This window comes from Felis catus, chromosome C1 (genome assembly GCF_018350175.1).
Source record: "Felis catus isolate Fca126 chromosome C1, F.catus_Fca126_mat1.0, whole genome shotgun sequence".
Taxonomy (NCBI): Eukaryota; Metazoa; Chordata; class Mammalia; order Carnivora; family Felidae; genus Felis; species Felis catus.
Window position 1 is genome coordinate 203,171,007 of NC_058375.1, and position 16,902 is coordinate 203,187,908.

Consider the following 16,902-nt stretch of genomic DNA (forward strand, 5'->3'; position numbering starts at 1 on the left):
GAATTGGTCATTTCATAACCTCATTACTGACAAGCTTTCCTACAGTCTACTTCTTCTCATGATTATTTACACAGGAAACCACGACTGTCTTCACACTGTTCCTCCCAAGTGAACCCTCTCAGACTTTCTGGTCACAGATTTTCATATCTTGTTCTATTCAAATCCCAGATCAGCCAACCAACCTGCTATTCATGAATACTGTTATCAGTATAGACGAATACTTCAATTTTTTTCTTCTTCAATTCTGAGTGGACCACCAGATCTATCAACAAAACTTCCCACAGAAAGGATTGCTCTTCACCAATGTAATTCACAGACACTTCTGAATTGTGCTGTAATGTAGCACCCTTCCATTTCTAACTGTTGCCTGCATTTTGTGCAAACATCTATAAATTGTCTCTGTGCTTTCCCCCCACTCTATTAGGCAGTCATAGAGGATTCCCCAGAAAGCTGTAATAAGGTTGTGGGAAAGGCAGTGAAGCAAGGAATCTGGGCTATCTTTTCATGTAACTTGTTTAATCCATATCTTCTTGGGCCCAGTCGTGTATACACCATTTCTATTTAACAGTAGAACGCTGTGATGAACCTCCAATTTTATGGTTTACTGGATCAGATAATACCCAATGTATAATTACTGGTTGTCCCATGGCCAGGTGTTCAGTATTCCAGGGCCTGGTAAGAAACTAAGCTGCTTTTCAAATGGAGAATAGCTGATGGCCTAAAAGGGCACAGCTTTCCTTTAAAATCCTAGGGATCTACCTTATAATAATCTTACTGGGGCTTACCAGAAGATTCATGTGATGTCTCCGTCTACTACAGACACTTCTGTTGCTCCTGAGGCCACTGGTCATAATTATCAAGTGAAAGGACTACTTGCATTGCCACTCGGAATTCCTGCAGAATGTTCCCTTGTTTCAGGCCATACGAAAGCCTGATGGGTTAGAGTTGAAATATGTTTTCTGTTGCCTCAAATACCAAAGAGGCCCATTCTTCCACAAAGAGTATTGTCTCTTTTTCATTGCAAGTGTCTCACTTTAGAGAGGGCATCTCGACATGCCACAGACAATTGGACCCTAGAAACTTCATTAATGTGGCAGGACTCTGAGCTTTCCTGAGGTCCTTCTTCCATGCATGTGTCTTATGACATCTAGGGTTCATGCTACCTTCTGCTCATCATATTCAGTTGCCACAATATCATCAAAATAATGGACCAGTGTGATTTCCTGTTTCCTCTGACATGTTGGATTGTCCAGAGGGCTCCTCATGCTTTTTGTGTTGATTTGTGGTTTTGAGGGTGTGTTTGTAACCTGTAATGAGCACTGGCTTCAGGTCAGAATTAAACAAAATTCTTATTTGCATTACCAGAAACCTCAGCATTATGAAATATATCTGGGAACTGGCTGTCCTACAACTGGAGGGCTGTTGGGCTTTTTTCAGTTTCTTTACCTAGTCTCTTCTTGTGGAATCAAAACTGAAGAGTGCCCATGGAGTATTCTCACTGAAAGTTCAATCACTTACAAGTCAGCATATTTAAATATCACTGGTTACCTCCCAATATCATGCTATAATCAAAGAAGATTTTAATTCACTTTGGTGTAGAATGAGATAAAGAATAATAGTACTACATATGGGGAAACATCCCAAGGGCCAGTGGGACAGGAAAAGTCAATATCACCTTGAATGGAAAATGTGGAGACTCATCCACGACTGTCTTGGGTATAGTTTTCCCCTTTTGGACCACATAAATTTTATCCTTCCCTGTTAAGGGTAGGAATTAAACTATAAATTCTAGATGGTGAGGTAACCTTATTGGCCTTGGCATGGTGACTGTCTGTGGATTGCACTGCCTATTAGAAGCTGCACTAGTGCCCAAGGATATCATCTTTCACCAATTCATAAATGATATCTTTATTTTTTTTTAATTTTTTTTTTCAACGTTTTTATTTATTTTTGGGACAGAGAGAGACAGAGCATGAACGGGGGAGGGGCAGAGAGAGAGGGAGACGCAGAATCGGAAACAGGCTCCAGGCTCCGAGCCATCAGCCCAGAGCCTGACGCGGGGCTCGAACTCACGGACCGTGAGATCGTGACCTGGCTGAAGTCGGATGCTTAACCGACTGCGCCACCCAGGAGCCCCTCATAAATGATATCTTTAAATGAAGAACTTGCTCCAATGTCTGTATTTGTGAACTCATTGGGTAGGGGAAAAAAGAGCTTCTCTAGATTTTAAATTTATAATAAAAGCCTATTTAAAAGGCAAAACAACAGCAACAGATTATAGACCAGTGTGATTTTCTGTGGGCTATCAAAGTAAAAACTATCTCTCCAAGCCACACTTTTAAAGAGAACAGACTTGCCTTGTTTCTTCTTTACTTTTTAAAACGTGTGACTACTAGAAAATTATATTTTTAGTTTTATTTTTTTGAAAAACTTAAATTACGTATATAATTATAAATTATATTTCTACCAGACAACACTGACTTAGGAAATTCATCCTTTTCCATTCTTATCAGAGAAGACAGTTGGAAGAAGTTGGCATTCACATGACAGAGATAATAGTATATCCTAAAACGGTCTTACTTGAGCTCAAAGAGTTTATAGATATTCTTTTTGTTTTTGAGAGAGAGTGAATGGGGGAGGGCCAGAGAGAGAGGGAGACACAGAATCCGAAGCTGGCTCCAGGCTCTGAGCTGTCAGCACAGAGCCCAATGCAGGCTCGAACTCACAGACCATGAGATCATGACCTGAGCCGAAGTCGGATGCTTAACTGAGCCGCCCAGGTGCCCCGAGTTTGTAGATATTCTTAATTTAATATATCAAATGTACCATCTTTTCCTTTATTTATTGCACTTTTGTTTCCTCCTTAAGAAGTCATTTCCAACTATTAGGACATGAAGTTATTCTTGTGCTATCCTCTAAATGCTTTATCTACAAAGTTTTGCAGAATAGAAGTTCAGAGAAGTGAAATAAAACCACCAAATGGCTTTAAGCTGTAGAATAAGTTTCATCATTTAATTGTTCACATTGAGCTATAATCCACCTGGATTCTTTTTTTTTTTTTTTTAATTTTTTTTTCAACGTTTTTATTTCTGGGACAGAGAGAGACAGAGCATGAACGGGGGAGGGGCAGAGAGAGAGGGAGACACAGAATCGGAAACAGGCTCCAGGCTCTGAGCCATCAGCCCAGAGCCTGACGCGGGGCTCGAACTCAGGGACCGCGAGATTGTGACCTGGCTGAAGTCGGACGCCCAACCGACTGCGCCACCCAGGCGCCCCTAATCGACCTGGATTCTATTTGTGTGTACATTTTAAGTTAAAGTGACAAAGGTGAATTTTTCTTGTAAGGGTACTCCATTGTTTCTGAACTATTTATTGAAAATATTACCTTCTGTCTGCAGGGCCACCTTTATTATAAATAAAGTATCCACATTGTTGTGGACCTATTTCTGGGCACTTTGTTTCATAGATCTACCTGTATATCCTCACATCAACACCACACTTCCTTAATTACTACAGCTTCTTCATACTAAGTATTGATAGCAGGGAGAGCAAATCATCCATTTCAGAAACATCTTTTCTCCTATTCATTTTTTACATTTTTTACTTTGAGAGGCTCCTAGTTATTGTTTTTTATTATTGAAGTATAACATATACAATAAAGTATATAAACTTATGTTTATTGCCATATGATTATTAGTATATGCACACATATACTTAGAGAAATCAAATCCTGATACCTGCCCACTTGCTTACACCTGTGAGTATCCAGTGAGTGTGAGAATATTTGAGAAGCATAAAGTTCTGCAAATAGGATATTCTGGTGTTCAGTTGGGCTGAACCTAGTTGGTCAGATTACCCACTCCCTTTTAAGATTTTCAGGTGTCAGGAGGAAACTGGCAGGAGCCATCAAAATGTTTAACATGTGCACACTTTGGTTATAGCACTTCTCTGTTGATTCTTGGGAGCAGGGTGAGTGGGAGATGGCTGGCAGGGGTGGTAATGCTGGAGATGGAGACCCTCATAAAACAGCAGGGTCCAGCCCTGTCTGACATGGAAGGGTATGCAACTAGACCACACAGTGCAGGCAGGTGTGGGTGGGGAAGGCTGCATTCCAGCTGTGGTCCCACCTCCACTTTCTCCACTTCAGGAATGGTCATTGGAGGGAAGACAAGACAGCATTCCACCAGCACCAAGGAGCTGTGCTCTTTTTCACTGCACCCTTGTTCTGGTCCACCCCTACTCTTCCACTTCAGAGGCTCTGGCCGTGTCCAGACCCCACCCGCCCTACCTCAAGACAAATCACAGAAAGAGTTTGCACAAAAGTCCACTTTAATGATCCAGATTTGGGTCATCCTAGAACTGCCCCTCTGGAGGGCAGAGGGCACTGGGGCAGAGAGGCTTCATATGAGGTCTCAATCAGCAACAAGGTTGTGGCCCACAGTGGGGGGTGGCTCAAAGAAGTCCTAAAACAAGAAGAAACAAAGGATTGGAATCAGTATGTGGGAAGGTGGCCTCTTCCTCACCTACTTTCCCTCACAAAATGCTTCAATAACAGCCTGAGTTGAGTAAGCTACAATGACTCAGCCCACCCATTGTCTGTCCTTCTGGCTCCCACAGAGTTCTCCAGCTCTCCCATGCTTTTCCCTGGGGCTCTGGGCTGGGGAAGAATGGCAGCACCTTGTTTTCATTTACAGAAACACCATGGCAACCATCCTTTGCAAGTGGATCTGTCACCTAGCTCTGGATGCCTTGACCCAAGCAACCAATCCAGACTTAGGAAGACCAGCTGCTATCTGATGGAGTGGGGACTGGTTTCCTAGGAGAGCATGCAGGGCTGGAAGCTCCCTGTGGTGCAGGCTTCTTGCAGGCTCTCAGTTTCTATGCTTGCTCTTCTCACAGCCTATACCCCAACATCACAAGAGTGGCCTTTTGAAATCATGTATCACATTATGATTGTTTAGGGCTTCCTTAAAACTTCCCAGTTAACTTGCCACTACATTTAAAATAAAATCCATGAGTCCCTATATGGCCAGTCCTGGGCCTACTTCTCCAACCTAATCTTCTGCCATTGACTTTTCCACCTGTTCCTTTAACCTGAATGGTATACTTGCTTCAGGACATTTGTCACTGCTCTCTGCCTGGGATGACCATCCTTTATACCTTCCTCTGGCTGCCACCTTCTTGTAATTTAGGTCTTAGTCCAAAAAAAAAAAAAAAAAAAAAAAAAAAAGACTTTTGTTATTGTGGAGGAGTTGGACGTTGGGAACAGCCCAATTCTCACTGCAGTCCCTGAGAGGAAGGGCAGGGGATGTGCCCCTGTGAAATGTCTGGGAATCAGGAGCCCTGGGTCCAGTCTTGGCTTTGCCATGAACCTACTATGTAGCTGTGAGTAAATCCCTTGACCAGCCTGGGCCCCAATGTCTTATCTATAAAGATAGATGGGAGTGCTAGATGGGTGTTTTTAATCTGGTTTCTGAAGAGTTTAAGCATCTCAAAGAGATAACCCAGAGCCTTGCCCAGTGACTTGCCCAGGCCACAGGGTAGAGAAAGGAGGGGAAGGAGTGCTGAATGTGAAGGCCTCTGGACTACCTCTCCCATTTATCCAAAGGAGCTTTGCTATCCCTTGCTGTATGCAAAGGAGTCTACGGAGGAAAAAAAAAAAGGACTTTTTAATTGTTTTTAATTTGGCAATTTTAGGGGTGCCTGGCTGGCTTAGTCAATAGAGCATGTGACTCTTGATCTCAGGTTCATGAATTTGAGCTCTGCATTGGGCATAGAACTCACTATAAATAAATAGATAGATAGATAGATAGATAAACTTGGCAATAAACTTTGCAATTTTCAATGCTTATTTTATTTTGTTTTTTAATGTTTATTTATTTTTGAGAGACGAGAAAGAGAGAGAAAGAGTGAGAGCACAGTGAGGGAGGGGCAGAGAGAGACACAGAGAGACAGAGGATTGATCTGAAGCAGGCTCTGTTGTGACAGCAGTGAGCCCTACATGGGGCTTGAACTTAATGAACTACGAGATCATGACCTGAGTCAAATTCAGGCCCTTAACTGACTGAGACACCCAGGTGCCCCTCAATGCCTATTTTAGACTCAATGCCTATGCACAACTTATAGATAATTTCTTCTTTAGAGGCTTCCACATCTGCCCTCCCAACCTCTCATACTGATACCCCCAGGTGTTTCTGTGAGAGAGAAGGAGGGTGGGGGTACCTTTCGATTGGGAAAGGAAAGACCTTCAGCTTATCTGTTCACACCTCAATATTCATTCCCTTCATAGCTGCCTCCCTCATTTCAACAGGTTCTTGGTGATTCCAAACTCCTGAGAAAAAGGCAATCCCTTACCTTGACAGGGTTGGTCACCTCTCGTTTCAGGGTCTTCAGATCCACTTTGGAGGTAAAACATTGATCCCTGTTCACTTTGGCCATTGGGCTCTGGGAGGGGGGAAGCCAGAAATCAAGAAGAAGGCAGAAAAGGATGACAGGGCTCCAGAAGGGAAAGGGTAGGATCCAAAGTCAGGGATTTAAAATGCTTGAGAAGACACATAAGTCTTACCTTGGGGAATAGGAGTCAAAGTTTCTCCTCTTGCTTGCCCCTAGAAGAGACAGGGATGACAGATGGGAGGTAGGCCTGCTAACATCCATCTCTCCCTTTGCAGATATCACTAATGGCTAATGGAGCTGTTTTTTGTGGAGCCTAGACAAAACATCCAGATCATTCTCATAGTCCCGCCAGCAGCTCTTACCTGCAGTGTTAATATCTGTTCTCTCCCTGCTGTCTGTCTGCTAGATGTGTGGATCAACCATAGGCCTTTCATACCTTATCCCAGTGGTTTTGGTGGGAAAGGTTGCCTATCCATGCCTCAGACATGGATCTTGGGGGTAGAATCTGCTGATGTGCCCCATCCTCTGGGTCATCACACCCTGGGTGAGGTCATCCTTCCAGAACAAACCTGCAGGGTGAAAGGAGGTGGTGAATTGACACCTGGGACACTGACAGCTCAGAGCCTGAAGCCTGCTTTGGATTCTGTGTCTCCCTCTGTCTCTGCCCCTCCCCTGCTTGTGCTATGTCTCTCTCTCAAAAATAAATAAACATTAAATTTAGAAAAAAAAAAGTTGCTTAGCATAGTGCCTGGTGTGCAATAAATTTTCAAGTAGGATTATATCCTGCTTGCTGGTTCATTTGATGCTATTGTGAGGATTAAAAGAGATTAGGGATGTAAAGAGTGCTTAGAAAACTCTTAGGAAGCGATTCCCAAACTTTAGTGTGCATCGGAACTTCCTTGTTAAAACACAAATTACTGTTTCCCACCCCCAGAGTTCTTGATTCAGTAGATCTGGGGTGAAACTCAAGAATTAGCATTTCTAACAAGTTCTTTGGTGGTGCTGATGCTCCTGGTCCTGGGATGCACTTTGAGAACCGCTGCTCTAAGGCATTACACACATATTAGACATCAGCAGTAGTACCAATCATATGAATTCAAGGTAGATTTCCTATCTGACCCTCCCCCATTCATTAAATTCTGCTCTAAGGAAGCATCAGCCATCTGTCTCCAAGGGACTTTCCACTCCCTTTCATTCCTCCTCTCTACTAGTCATCCATTTGCTCTGCTTCCTACTCAGAGGCTGAGGGTGTGTGTGTGTTCTGGCTGAGAACTTAAGGATTCCTGGCTATGGAAAAACTCAGATAGCACTATGGGTTGGAGCTCATCAGAAGGAGTTGGATGCTGGCTTGTTCTAGAAGCCTCTGCTGGGTTCTTCCAGGGTGATCAAGGGCAAACAACCCACCTATCCAACTCCACCCCCATTGCAGTCATACCCCCTTCTCCATGAGGTGAGCATGACAGGAAAGTTTCAAGTAGAGAAATCTGAGAAAGAAAGCCCATCCACAGATCAAACAGCCTCTCACTCACCCACCCCAATTTTCTGATCAGGCTGCAGCCTCTCTTCCCAGTCCGTACTCACTTAGGGGCACAATCTGCTGGAGTACAACTTGCAAGTGCTGGAAGACTGTAGAGACAAATCCTTGGAGGAGCCAGAACTGCCCCACTCCCACTTGGCCCTGACCATCTAAGGGCAGAGTGGTGGAATCAGCAAGAGGCTTGGCCAGAAGCTTTTTAAATCCCAGTTGAAGAAAAACAGCTGTCTTTCACTATCACCCCTGGGTTCCCTGGTTTCTGTTCCTCTCACCAGACCCTTCTTCCTTACAAATCCTCCTTCTTTTTATTTTTCCCTCCCCACCCCCCCATCACCACCTGCCCTGCTCTTCAGCACCTGCACCTCATTCTCCCTTGATGCCATTTTCCAGGTAAGAGCTTGCAAGCAAAGCAGCCTGTGGAGGATGAACTAAGAAGACACTCAGAAAGCTACACACCTGGAATGGATAATCAGGTGATAAGTGGGGCATGGGAAGCAGGTGAGCTGCATCTCAAAGAAGGCCTGAAATCCTGGAGGGGATTAGAACGGAGGCCTGGAATCCTTAGAGGAAGGAAGTATTGGTAAGTACAGGATTTGTGTGTCTGGATCCTTGTCCAGAAAACCAGTTTGTCTAACTGCATAGGAGAAGGACAGGGTGTGGGGGAGAACAATCCCTAATGCTATAACACTTTCATTATCCCGGGTAGATGGGGTAGAGTTGGCAGAGTCCATTTTTTTTTATATATAATGGAATTACCATGAGTCATTATGGACAGGCATTAAAAAGGAATTGTCCTCTGGAATCAAATGGATCCCCATACCAATTCCCTGCCTTTAGGAAGGAGTAGAACCTCCAGCAGCCTACTGAGAAAGATAAGAACTTCTTCTGGAAGGGGAGATCATTGTCTGAGGCATTGATCCCAGGACTGATAGGAAAACTGGTGACCTGGACACCCTCTGCCAGAACCCACAAAGCACCTGGCGCTGTCCGTGGTGCTGAGGGGGTGGACGAAACCTGGCTTGGAAGAGGCGTCTGAGCGGCAAAGAAGGCGAGGCATCCCTACAAGAACGTCCCCCCCCCCCGCCGCCCCCCGCCCCTCCACCACCACACACACACACTCCTCCAGTCAACCGCCACCAGGCCTCCTCCCACAGTTCTTCACGAGTCCTCCGCATTGGCCTGTAAATCCAAGAATCGTCAGACTAGGAGTTTGCGCCCTCTTCCCCACGCTCTTGGCACTGGAATCCGCGAGTCTGCGCAGTCAGTCTCTGGCTGCTCAGACGTGAGTCAGCGCTGGTCTCCCCCGAGGGCGCTGAGTGGAGGGAGAGGAAGAAGGATGGGCCTTTTCCCCTCCATTCTCTTTTACCCCAGCTTAGCCTTCTCCTTCTTATCAGAAATTAGATCGCAGACGCCAGGCTTTGAGGGCTTATGATGAATCCCTGGCTCGTTTCTCGGCTCAGCTTTCTCTCTGGAGTCAGGACGCCCTTACCCGTGGGTCCCTGCTCCTATTGTCCAGAAATCCTGCCTATCCCTCAGCTCCTGGCATCTCTCTTTCTTGGTCCCTCGGTGCGTCTTCTCCTGTACCGGCATAAGCGGGGCTTACTTCCCTCTGCCCACTTATTTTCCCGTTCTCCTTCACAATCTTCCCTGAGTTCGCTTCTCTTAGGTCCAGATCCCACATGCGGATCCCCACCCCAAGGCTGCGTCTCTTTCTACGAGACGCTCCCACATTTGTCTCTTTTCACGTTCTCAGACACATACTTTTCCTCCTAAGTTCCTAACCTTGAGGCCCCCGGCCCACTTCTCTCAGGATCGCTCTCTGGCCTGCCCTTCCCCACCCCCTCCCCCAGGTTTCCTCCTGACCGTGGCCACTAATGTCGCTGCAGCCCCCTGGGCGGCTGTTCAGCAGCACGAAGCAGAGGAGCAGCGGAAGCCCCCCAGAACCCCTAGGCCACAGTAGGTGCTGCATTCTCCCGGGATCAGCGCGTTCACTCCCCTCCTAAGTTGCAGAGAAAGTAGAGACAGCAGCAGGAGGGGCTAAACAGGACTGTAGCTTCCCACTCGCAGCGAGGGTTGGATCTGCACAACCCTCCCTTGGCAGCTTGGCCAATCGCGGGCGGGCCCTGTCCCCTGCGGACGCGTAGCCAACTCCTCCCCTTGTTTTTTTTTTTTTTTTTTTTTTTTTTACCGCCCCCAGAACCATCCTAACTCATCCCCAGGCGCCCACTTTTTTACGTTAATCAGATCCCAAGGACTAATGCTTCTACTCCTAGCCCCAAAATTGTAGAAACAGATTGCACGTTAAGATGTGGGTGGGAACTGTACCTGCCCCATAAGTTTGTTATGACGATTAAATATGAACATCCAGTGGACAGTAAACACTCGAGGTAATTAGTCTATTTTTATTATCCTTGATGCTTACTCTACCCTCAGCTCCTAAAAATCCTCAACATACTTGCATTCAACCCGCATAATATATTGCACATCCACCCACTTCTCTCCACATCCACTGTCATTGCCTTGGTTCAAACCTCCATATTCTTTGATAACTAACAAGCGAACTGAACTCTTGGCTTCCATTCTTTTAAAAAAAATTTTTTTAAAATGTTTATTTATTTTTGAAAGAGAGGGAGTATGAGCTGGAGAGGGGGAGGGGCAGAGAGAGAGGAAAACACGGAAACCAAAGCAGGCTCCAGGCACAGAGCCTGAGGCGAGGCTCAAACCGAGGAACCATGTGATCATGACCTGAGCAGAAGTTGGAAGCCTTACCCAGCTTCTGAGCCACCCAGGCGCCCCTCTTGCTTCCATTCTTGTAGGTATAGGCCAGTGTGTGAGCTTTCTAAACGCTAGACTGGCATTTCAATATTTTTTCATTAGGCCCAACAAATTTATTATGAAAATTCTCAAATATTAAAAAAGAAGAATCTAGGGGTGCCTGAGTGGCTCAGTTGGTTAAGCGTCCGACTTTGGCTCAGGTCATGATCTCATGGTCCACGGGTTCGAGCCCTGTGTCGGTATTGACAGCTCAGAGCCTGGAGCCTGCTTTGGATTCTGTGCTCCCCCCTCTCTCTGCCCCTCCCCCACTCGCGCTGTCTCGCTCTATCTCTAAAAAATAAGTGTTAAAAAAATTTTTTTAAAGAATCTAATGAACTCATATATGTACCACCCAGACTTAACAATTATTAAGATTTTGTCAGAATTGCTTCTTTTTCTTGATGAAGTATTTAAAAGTAACTTACAGGGGCACCTGGGTGATTCAGTCGGCTAAGCTTCAGACTCTTGATTTCAGCTCAGGTCATGATCTCAAGGTGCAAGGGATCCAGCCCAGCAACCAGCACGATGCTGATGGTGAGAAGCCAGCTTGGGATTCTCTCTCCCTGTCTCTTTCTGTCCCTCCCCAGCTTGCACACGTGCTTACTCTCTCTCTCTCTCTCTCTCTCTCAAAATAAATACATAAGCGTTAAAAAATAAATAAATAAAAATAATTTGCAGACATCATGACATTTCACTCCTAAATAATTTAATATGCATCTCTTAGAATTAACAATAGTTTCCTATATAACCACAATACCAGACATCTGTGGTAGGCTGAATAATGGTCCCTAAATATGTCCATGTCAGAGTCCCTTGGAGCCTGTGAATGTTACTTTATATGGTAAAAGGGACTTTGCAGTGTGATTAACCGTAGAAGGTGATTAACCTCAGATGAGATTATCTTTGGATTTTCCAGGTGTGCCCTGTATAATTACAAGAGTCTTTGTAAGAGAGGAGAGTCAGTAGTGGGAGATGTGACATTGGAAGAGGTTTGGATAGATGTCAGGAAGAAGCCACAAGCCAAGGAATGCAAACAGCCTCTAGAAGCTGAAAAAGGCAGGAAAATGGATTCTTCCTTTAAGACTCCCGAAGGAACACAGCCCTGCTGACGTCTTGATTTTAGACTTCTGACTTCCAGACAGTGAGTTTAACAAATTTGTGTAGTTTTAAACCACTAAGTTTGAAGTGATTTGTTATAGCAGCAATTGGATAAGAACATAACAACTAAACATGTTTATAATTCCCTAATACTCACAGTTCTCTGGTACTTCTAGATACAACTCATTTATCCGATAAATGGTTTGTGAATATTTTCTCCAACTCTGAGCATTTCATTTTAATTTTCTTACTGTGTCTTTTGAAGAGCAAAATATTTTCATTTTGAGGAAGTACAATTTATCAATTTTATCTTATTATGGCAAATGCTTTCTGTTTCTTAAAAATGTTTCACAACCCAAACCTACCAAGATTTTTCTCCTGTTTTCTTCACAACATTTGGTTGTACTCCTTCATCGAGTCAGTCAGAAAGCATTTCCTCTTTTGCTATTCTGTGAAAGGCTTTGTACATGATTGATATTACTTCTTCAAGCATTTGGGCCCAGAGTTTCTTTGTGAGAAAGTTTTATTACAATTTAATTTCTTCAGCTATTCAAGATACCCTATTTCTTTTCATGTCTGTTTTGGAAACTTGAATTTTTCAAGAAATTTGTCCATGACATTTAAGTTATCACATATTATTTCCCTTTATTTTCTTTGGGTCTCATTTCCTTTATTTTTCGAACGTCCTGAGTTGATAGTTTATCATTGATTTATATGTTTTCTTTTTTTTTAAATTTTTAAAAATGTTTTATTTATTTTTGAGACAGAGAGACACAGAGCATGAGCAGGGGAGGGGCAGAGAGAGAGAGAGCGAGACACAGAATTTGAAGCGGGCTCCAGGCTCTAGGTTTGTCAGCACAGTGCCCAATGGTGGGGCTCGAACTCATGAACCAGGAGATCATGACCTGAGCCGAAGTCGCACGCTCAACCGACTGAGCCACCCAGGTGCTCCACATGTTTTCTTCTTCACAGTAAATGCATGTACAGCTACACATTTCCCTCTAAGCATTACTTTTTTGTGTTTTAATTATCAAGTGGTTAATATTTTCTAATTTTTCTTGCAACTTCTTAGACCCATGGATCATTTGGAAGGATGTTGCAATTAGGGACTTTTTAGGTTTTTTTTCTTTATTTATATTTTCTTTATTTTTTTATTAATTTTTTTAATGTTCACATATTTTTGAGGAAGAGAGAGAGAGAGAGAGAGAGAGAGACAGAATGTGAGCAGGGGAGGGGCAGAGAGAGGGAGACAGAGCTGTGACAGCTGTGACAGCTGTGTGTTGTCAGCACAGAGTCTGATGCCGGGCTTGAACTTGCAAACCATGAGATCATGACCTGAGCCGAAGTCTGTCGTCCAACCGACTGAGCCACCCAGGCTCCCCTGTCATTATATTTAAAGTATATGTCTTATAAACAAGATATAGTTTGATTCTGTTTCGTTTTGTTGTGTTTGTAAATCCAGACTGGCAATCTCCACCTTTTCATTGGATTGTTTAATAGTTCCTTACATTTAATGTAATTATTGATATGTTTGGGATTAGTTCTGCTACCTTGTTATTTGTTTTTTATTTGTCTTACCCATTTTCCATTGTTTCTCCTCTCCTTTCTTTTGGAATAATCAAGTAATTTTTAGTATTCAACTTCATTGACTTTTTAGCTATTCATCTTTATATTGTATTGTTTTTTAAAGTTTATTTATTTATTTTGAGAGAGAGAGAAAGAGAGTGAGCAGGGGAGGGGCAGAGAGAAAGGGAGAGAGAAACCCAAGCAGGCTCTGCACTGTCAGCACAGAGCCTGAAGTGTGGCTTGAACTCATGAACTATGAGAAGACTAGTTAAGGTGGGAGCATTTTAGTTCTGTTCTTAATCCTAGGCTGTATCCTTTAGTGCTGTGACATTGTGCTTACACCTAGAATTTGGTCCTTTTGGGATTTTACTGAAAACCCCAAGGCGTTTACCAAGACCTTCTAATTTCATGGGTCCTGAACCCCACGTTTGGTCTCCTTAATACACTGTGGCAGCTTCCAAAATCCCTGTTCAGATATTTGACTTTTCCACTAGATTCCTTGAAATCTCTTCCTGAACATGTGCCATTTAAATTTTTTTTTCAACGTTTATTTATTTTTGGGACAGAGAGAGACAGAGCATGAACGGGGGAGGGGCAGAGAGAGAGGGAGACACAGAATCGGAAACAGGCTCCAGGCTCTGAGCCATCAGCCCAGAGCCTGACGCGGGGCTCGAACTCCCGGACGGCGAGATCGTGACCTGGCTAAGTCGGACGCTTAACCGACTGCGCCACCCAGGCGCCCCGAACATGTGCCATTTAAAAGGTAGTTAAGTATTTGAAGGAAATTTGTATGTGGATTTTGGGGTTCACCTCTCTGTAGCTCACACAGTTCCCAGATTTCTTCCTCGTTTCCAGCTGCTCTGTCATTTCTGTGTTCCAGCCTGTGTTTCCGAGGCCCGTCAGACTGCCACTTTCCTGCCCATGCTCTATTTCCCCATGTGCTGTAGGGAAACATGAAGTGTCCTTAGGAGGAAAGCCTGTTAAATGTGGGACTCACCTGTGGACTCTGTTTTTTTCAAGGATTATATTCCCTCTAGTTTTTCTTGCTTTTGGTTGGTCTCCATGCTTTCAAACACTTACTTTTATATTTTGTCTCGAGTACATGTGTTCAATGTTAGAGACTAACACAAACTATTTTGTCATACCAGGAGCTGGAAGTTTATGTGGTTATCACGGACTTGGGTTATACATGATATTTGAAAATTATTTACAGAAATAATTTGAGGCCTAAGAGCAAATGAGTATGAATCTGCTTTGAGAAATATAATGCTGTAGGAAAACAGAACATACTGGTCTTTGGGTGGGTTGAACAGAGGTCACTCGGGTTTTCTCCCTTCTGAGATTTCAAACTACCAGGGAAATTGGAGGGGGCCTTAATGTTGAGAGTAGTAACCTCAGAAAGCAAAGCAGGTTCTCAGGCCTATTGGACCTGGAGTTCAAGGGAGGAACTTCCTTTCCCAAGGGGAAAATAACCACCAGAAAGGGTGGTGGGTGGGTGAGGAATGACTGCAGTTCAGCTGTGGTTCTACTCTACCTTGCATTCATGTTATGAATGATGACTAGAAGGAGAAAGGAACCAAAAGCCAGGCCGCCACCCCCACCACGAATATCTTCTCTATTCTGGCCCTCCATATTTTCCTTCAGAGGCTCTGGTTGGAGCCCACAGAAAGAGTTTTGATAAAAACGCACTTTAAAAATCCCAAAACGGGTTGTCCTAGACCTGCCCTTCTAGATGCCAATGCAGGGTGTAGGGATGGGGATACCTTAATCAGCTACAAAGTTTTGCTCAGAGGAGGAAGAAGTTTAAAAAGCTCTAAAGTGGAAGGAAACATGGGATTTGCAATTTGTGTGGATATATGCTGGAGGACTCCCTCATCTACAGCATAAAACATCTCCCCCCTCCCAATAAATAATAAGCTCTAATAGTAGTCCTGATTTGGGCAAGTCCTAAGGCATAGTGACTTAGCAACTGCCTGACAGCTGACCTCCCCTTGGGTCCAGTATCGATCTTCTCTTCCCTCCCCTCATTTCCCCATAGTTTTAGAGTTAGTCAAAGACCCTGACTTGGAGAAGAGCGGCAGATTCTTTTTGCATACTTTAGCACCATGGCAACCAGTTCTCATTGTGGGGATTAGTCATTTAGGGCTGCTGATGTCACCACAGCGACCAATCCAGGCAGATGAAGCATGGTTACCATGGTGACAGGAGGCCGGAGCTGTTTCCTTGGAGACCATAAGGGTCTGGATTCTGCCTGAAGTTCAGGCTGTCTCTGGGTAGAGTACATGGCCAGCTAGAGATACTCAGCTCTATGCAATGCCCAGTCCAAGCTACCAGTGTCCCCCTGGACAAAAACAATACTTCTTAACAGGCCTGTCTTCTCCACTCTTGTCCTCTATCAATACGTTATCCAGCAGTAGTAGGGTGGTCTTTTAAAATTGTACATCACATCATTCTATTCATTTCCTTAAAATCCCTAGTGATTTTCTTCTGTCCTTTGTTTTTTTTTTAAGTTTATTTATTTATTTGTGGCGGCAGGAAGGGGAGGAGGCAGAGGGACAGGGAGAAAGAGAATCCCTGAAGGCCGAGTCTGCCTTCAGCGCAGAACCCAGCTTGAGACTCAATCCCATAAACTGTGAGATTATGACCTCAGCTGAAATCAAGAGTTCAACGCTTAACCAACTGAGCCACCCAGGAGACCCTCTTTTGCCCTTTGTATAAGATCTAGACTCTTTACTACTAGCTGAAAAGCCCCAAATGGTCAGTTTTGGGTCTACTTCTCCAACTGCATTTCTTACCACTAGCTGTTCTGTTTGTTCCTCTAATGTGCTATTTTAGAACCAAAAATATCCAATAACCAAAATAAAAACTTGCTGGATGGGCTCAGTAACAGAATAGGAATACAGAAGAAAGTATCTGTTAACTTGAAGATGGACCAATAGAAGTGATCCAATCAGAACAACAGAGACAAAAACATTGGAGAAAAAAGTAAACAGAGCCTCAGCGACCTGTGGGACAATACTAAAAGTCTAACATTCATGTCATTGGAGTCCCAGAAGGAGAATGGTAGTACATTAAAAATATTTGAAGAAAAAAAAATTTGAAGAAATAATGGCTGAAAACTTCCCAAATTTGTCAAAAGCCACAAACCTACAGATCCAATAAGTTCAGTGAACTTCAAATGAAACCAGTAACCAAAGGGTTAATGGGGCAGATAAGCACAGCTGCAACTTTTTAGCCCAAATCTCCTTGTTCTCAGAATGCTGTCCGCCACCATGGTTCTATAAGATGATACAAGGATATTCTGACACCATGATAACCAAGTGTTGATTTAGTTTTGCAAAGACTCAAGGTTTAACCAAGAAGCTGGCCAGAGCCAGTCAGGATTAGCGGCCACCTCTTCGAAATGAGAGAGCAAAATGAAATTAATTGTCTCGTACTTAGTAACTTCCTTTATTATTTTTCTTTTTCAAGTTTTTATTTAAATCCCAGCTAGTTAA

At 43.8% G+C, this 16,902-nt stretch overlaps 1 protein-coding gene across 1 annotated transcript; it reads right to left on the reverse strand.

Annotated features, from left to right (window-relative positions):
• Positions 1 to 4,311: 4,311 nt before the first annotated feature.
• RESP18 (regulated endocrine specific protein 18) lies at positions 4,312 to 10,443 on the reverse strand. The gene is given in 6 exon segments (XM_019839143.1): positions 4,312 to 4,463; positions 6,355 to 6,442; positions 6,830 to 6,962; positions 7,975 to 8,079; positions 9,791 to 10,006; positions 10,422 to 10,443. Coding segments are annotated over 6 exon segments (615 nt in total). The 3' UTR covers positions 4,312 to 4,412.
• Positions 10,444 to 16,902: the final 6,459 nt, after the last annotated feature.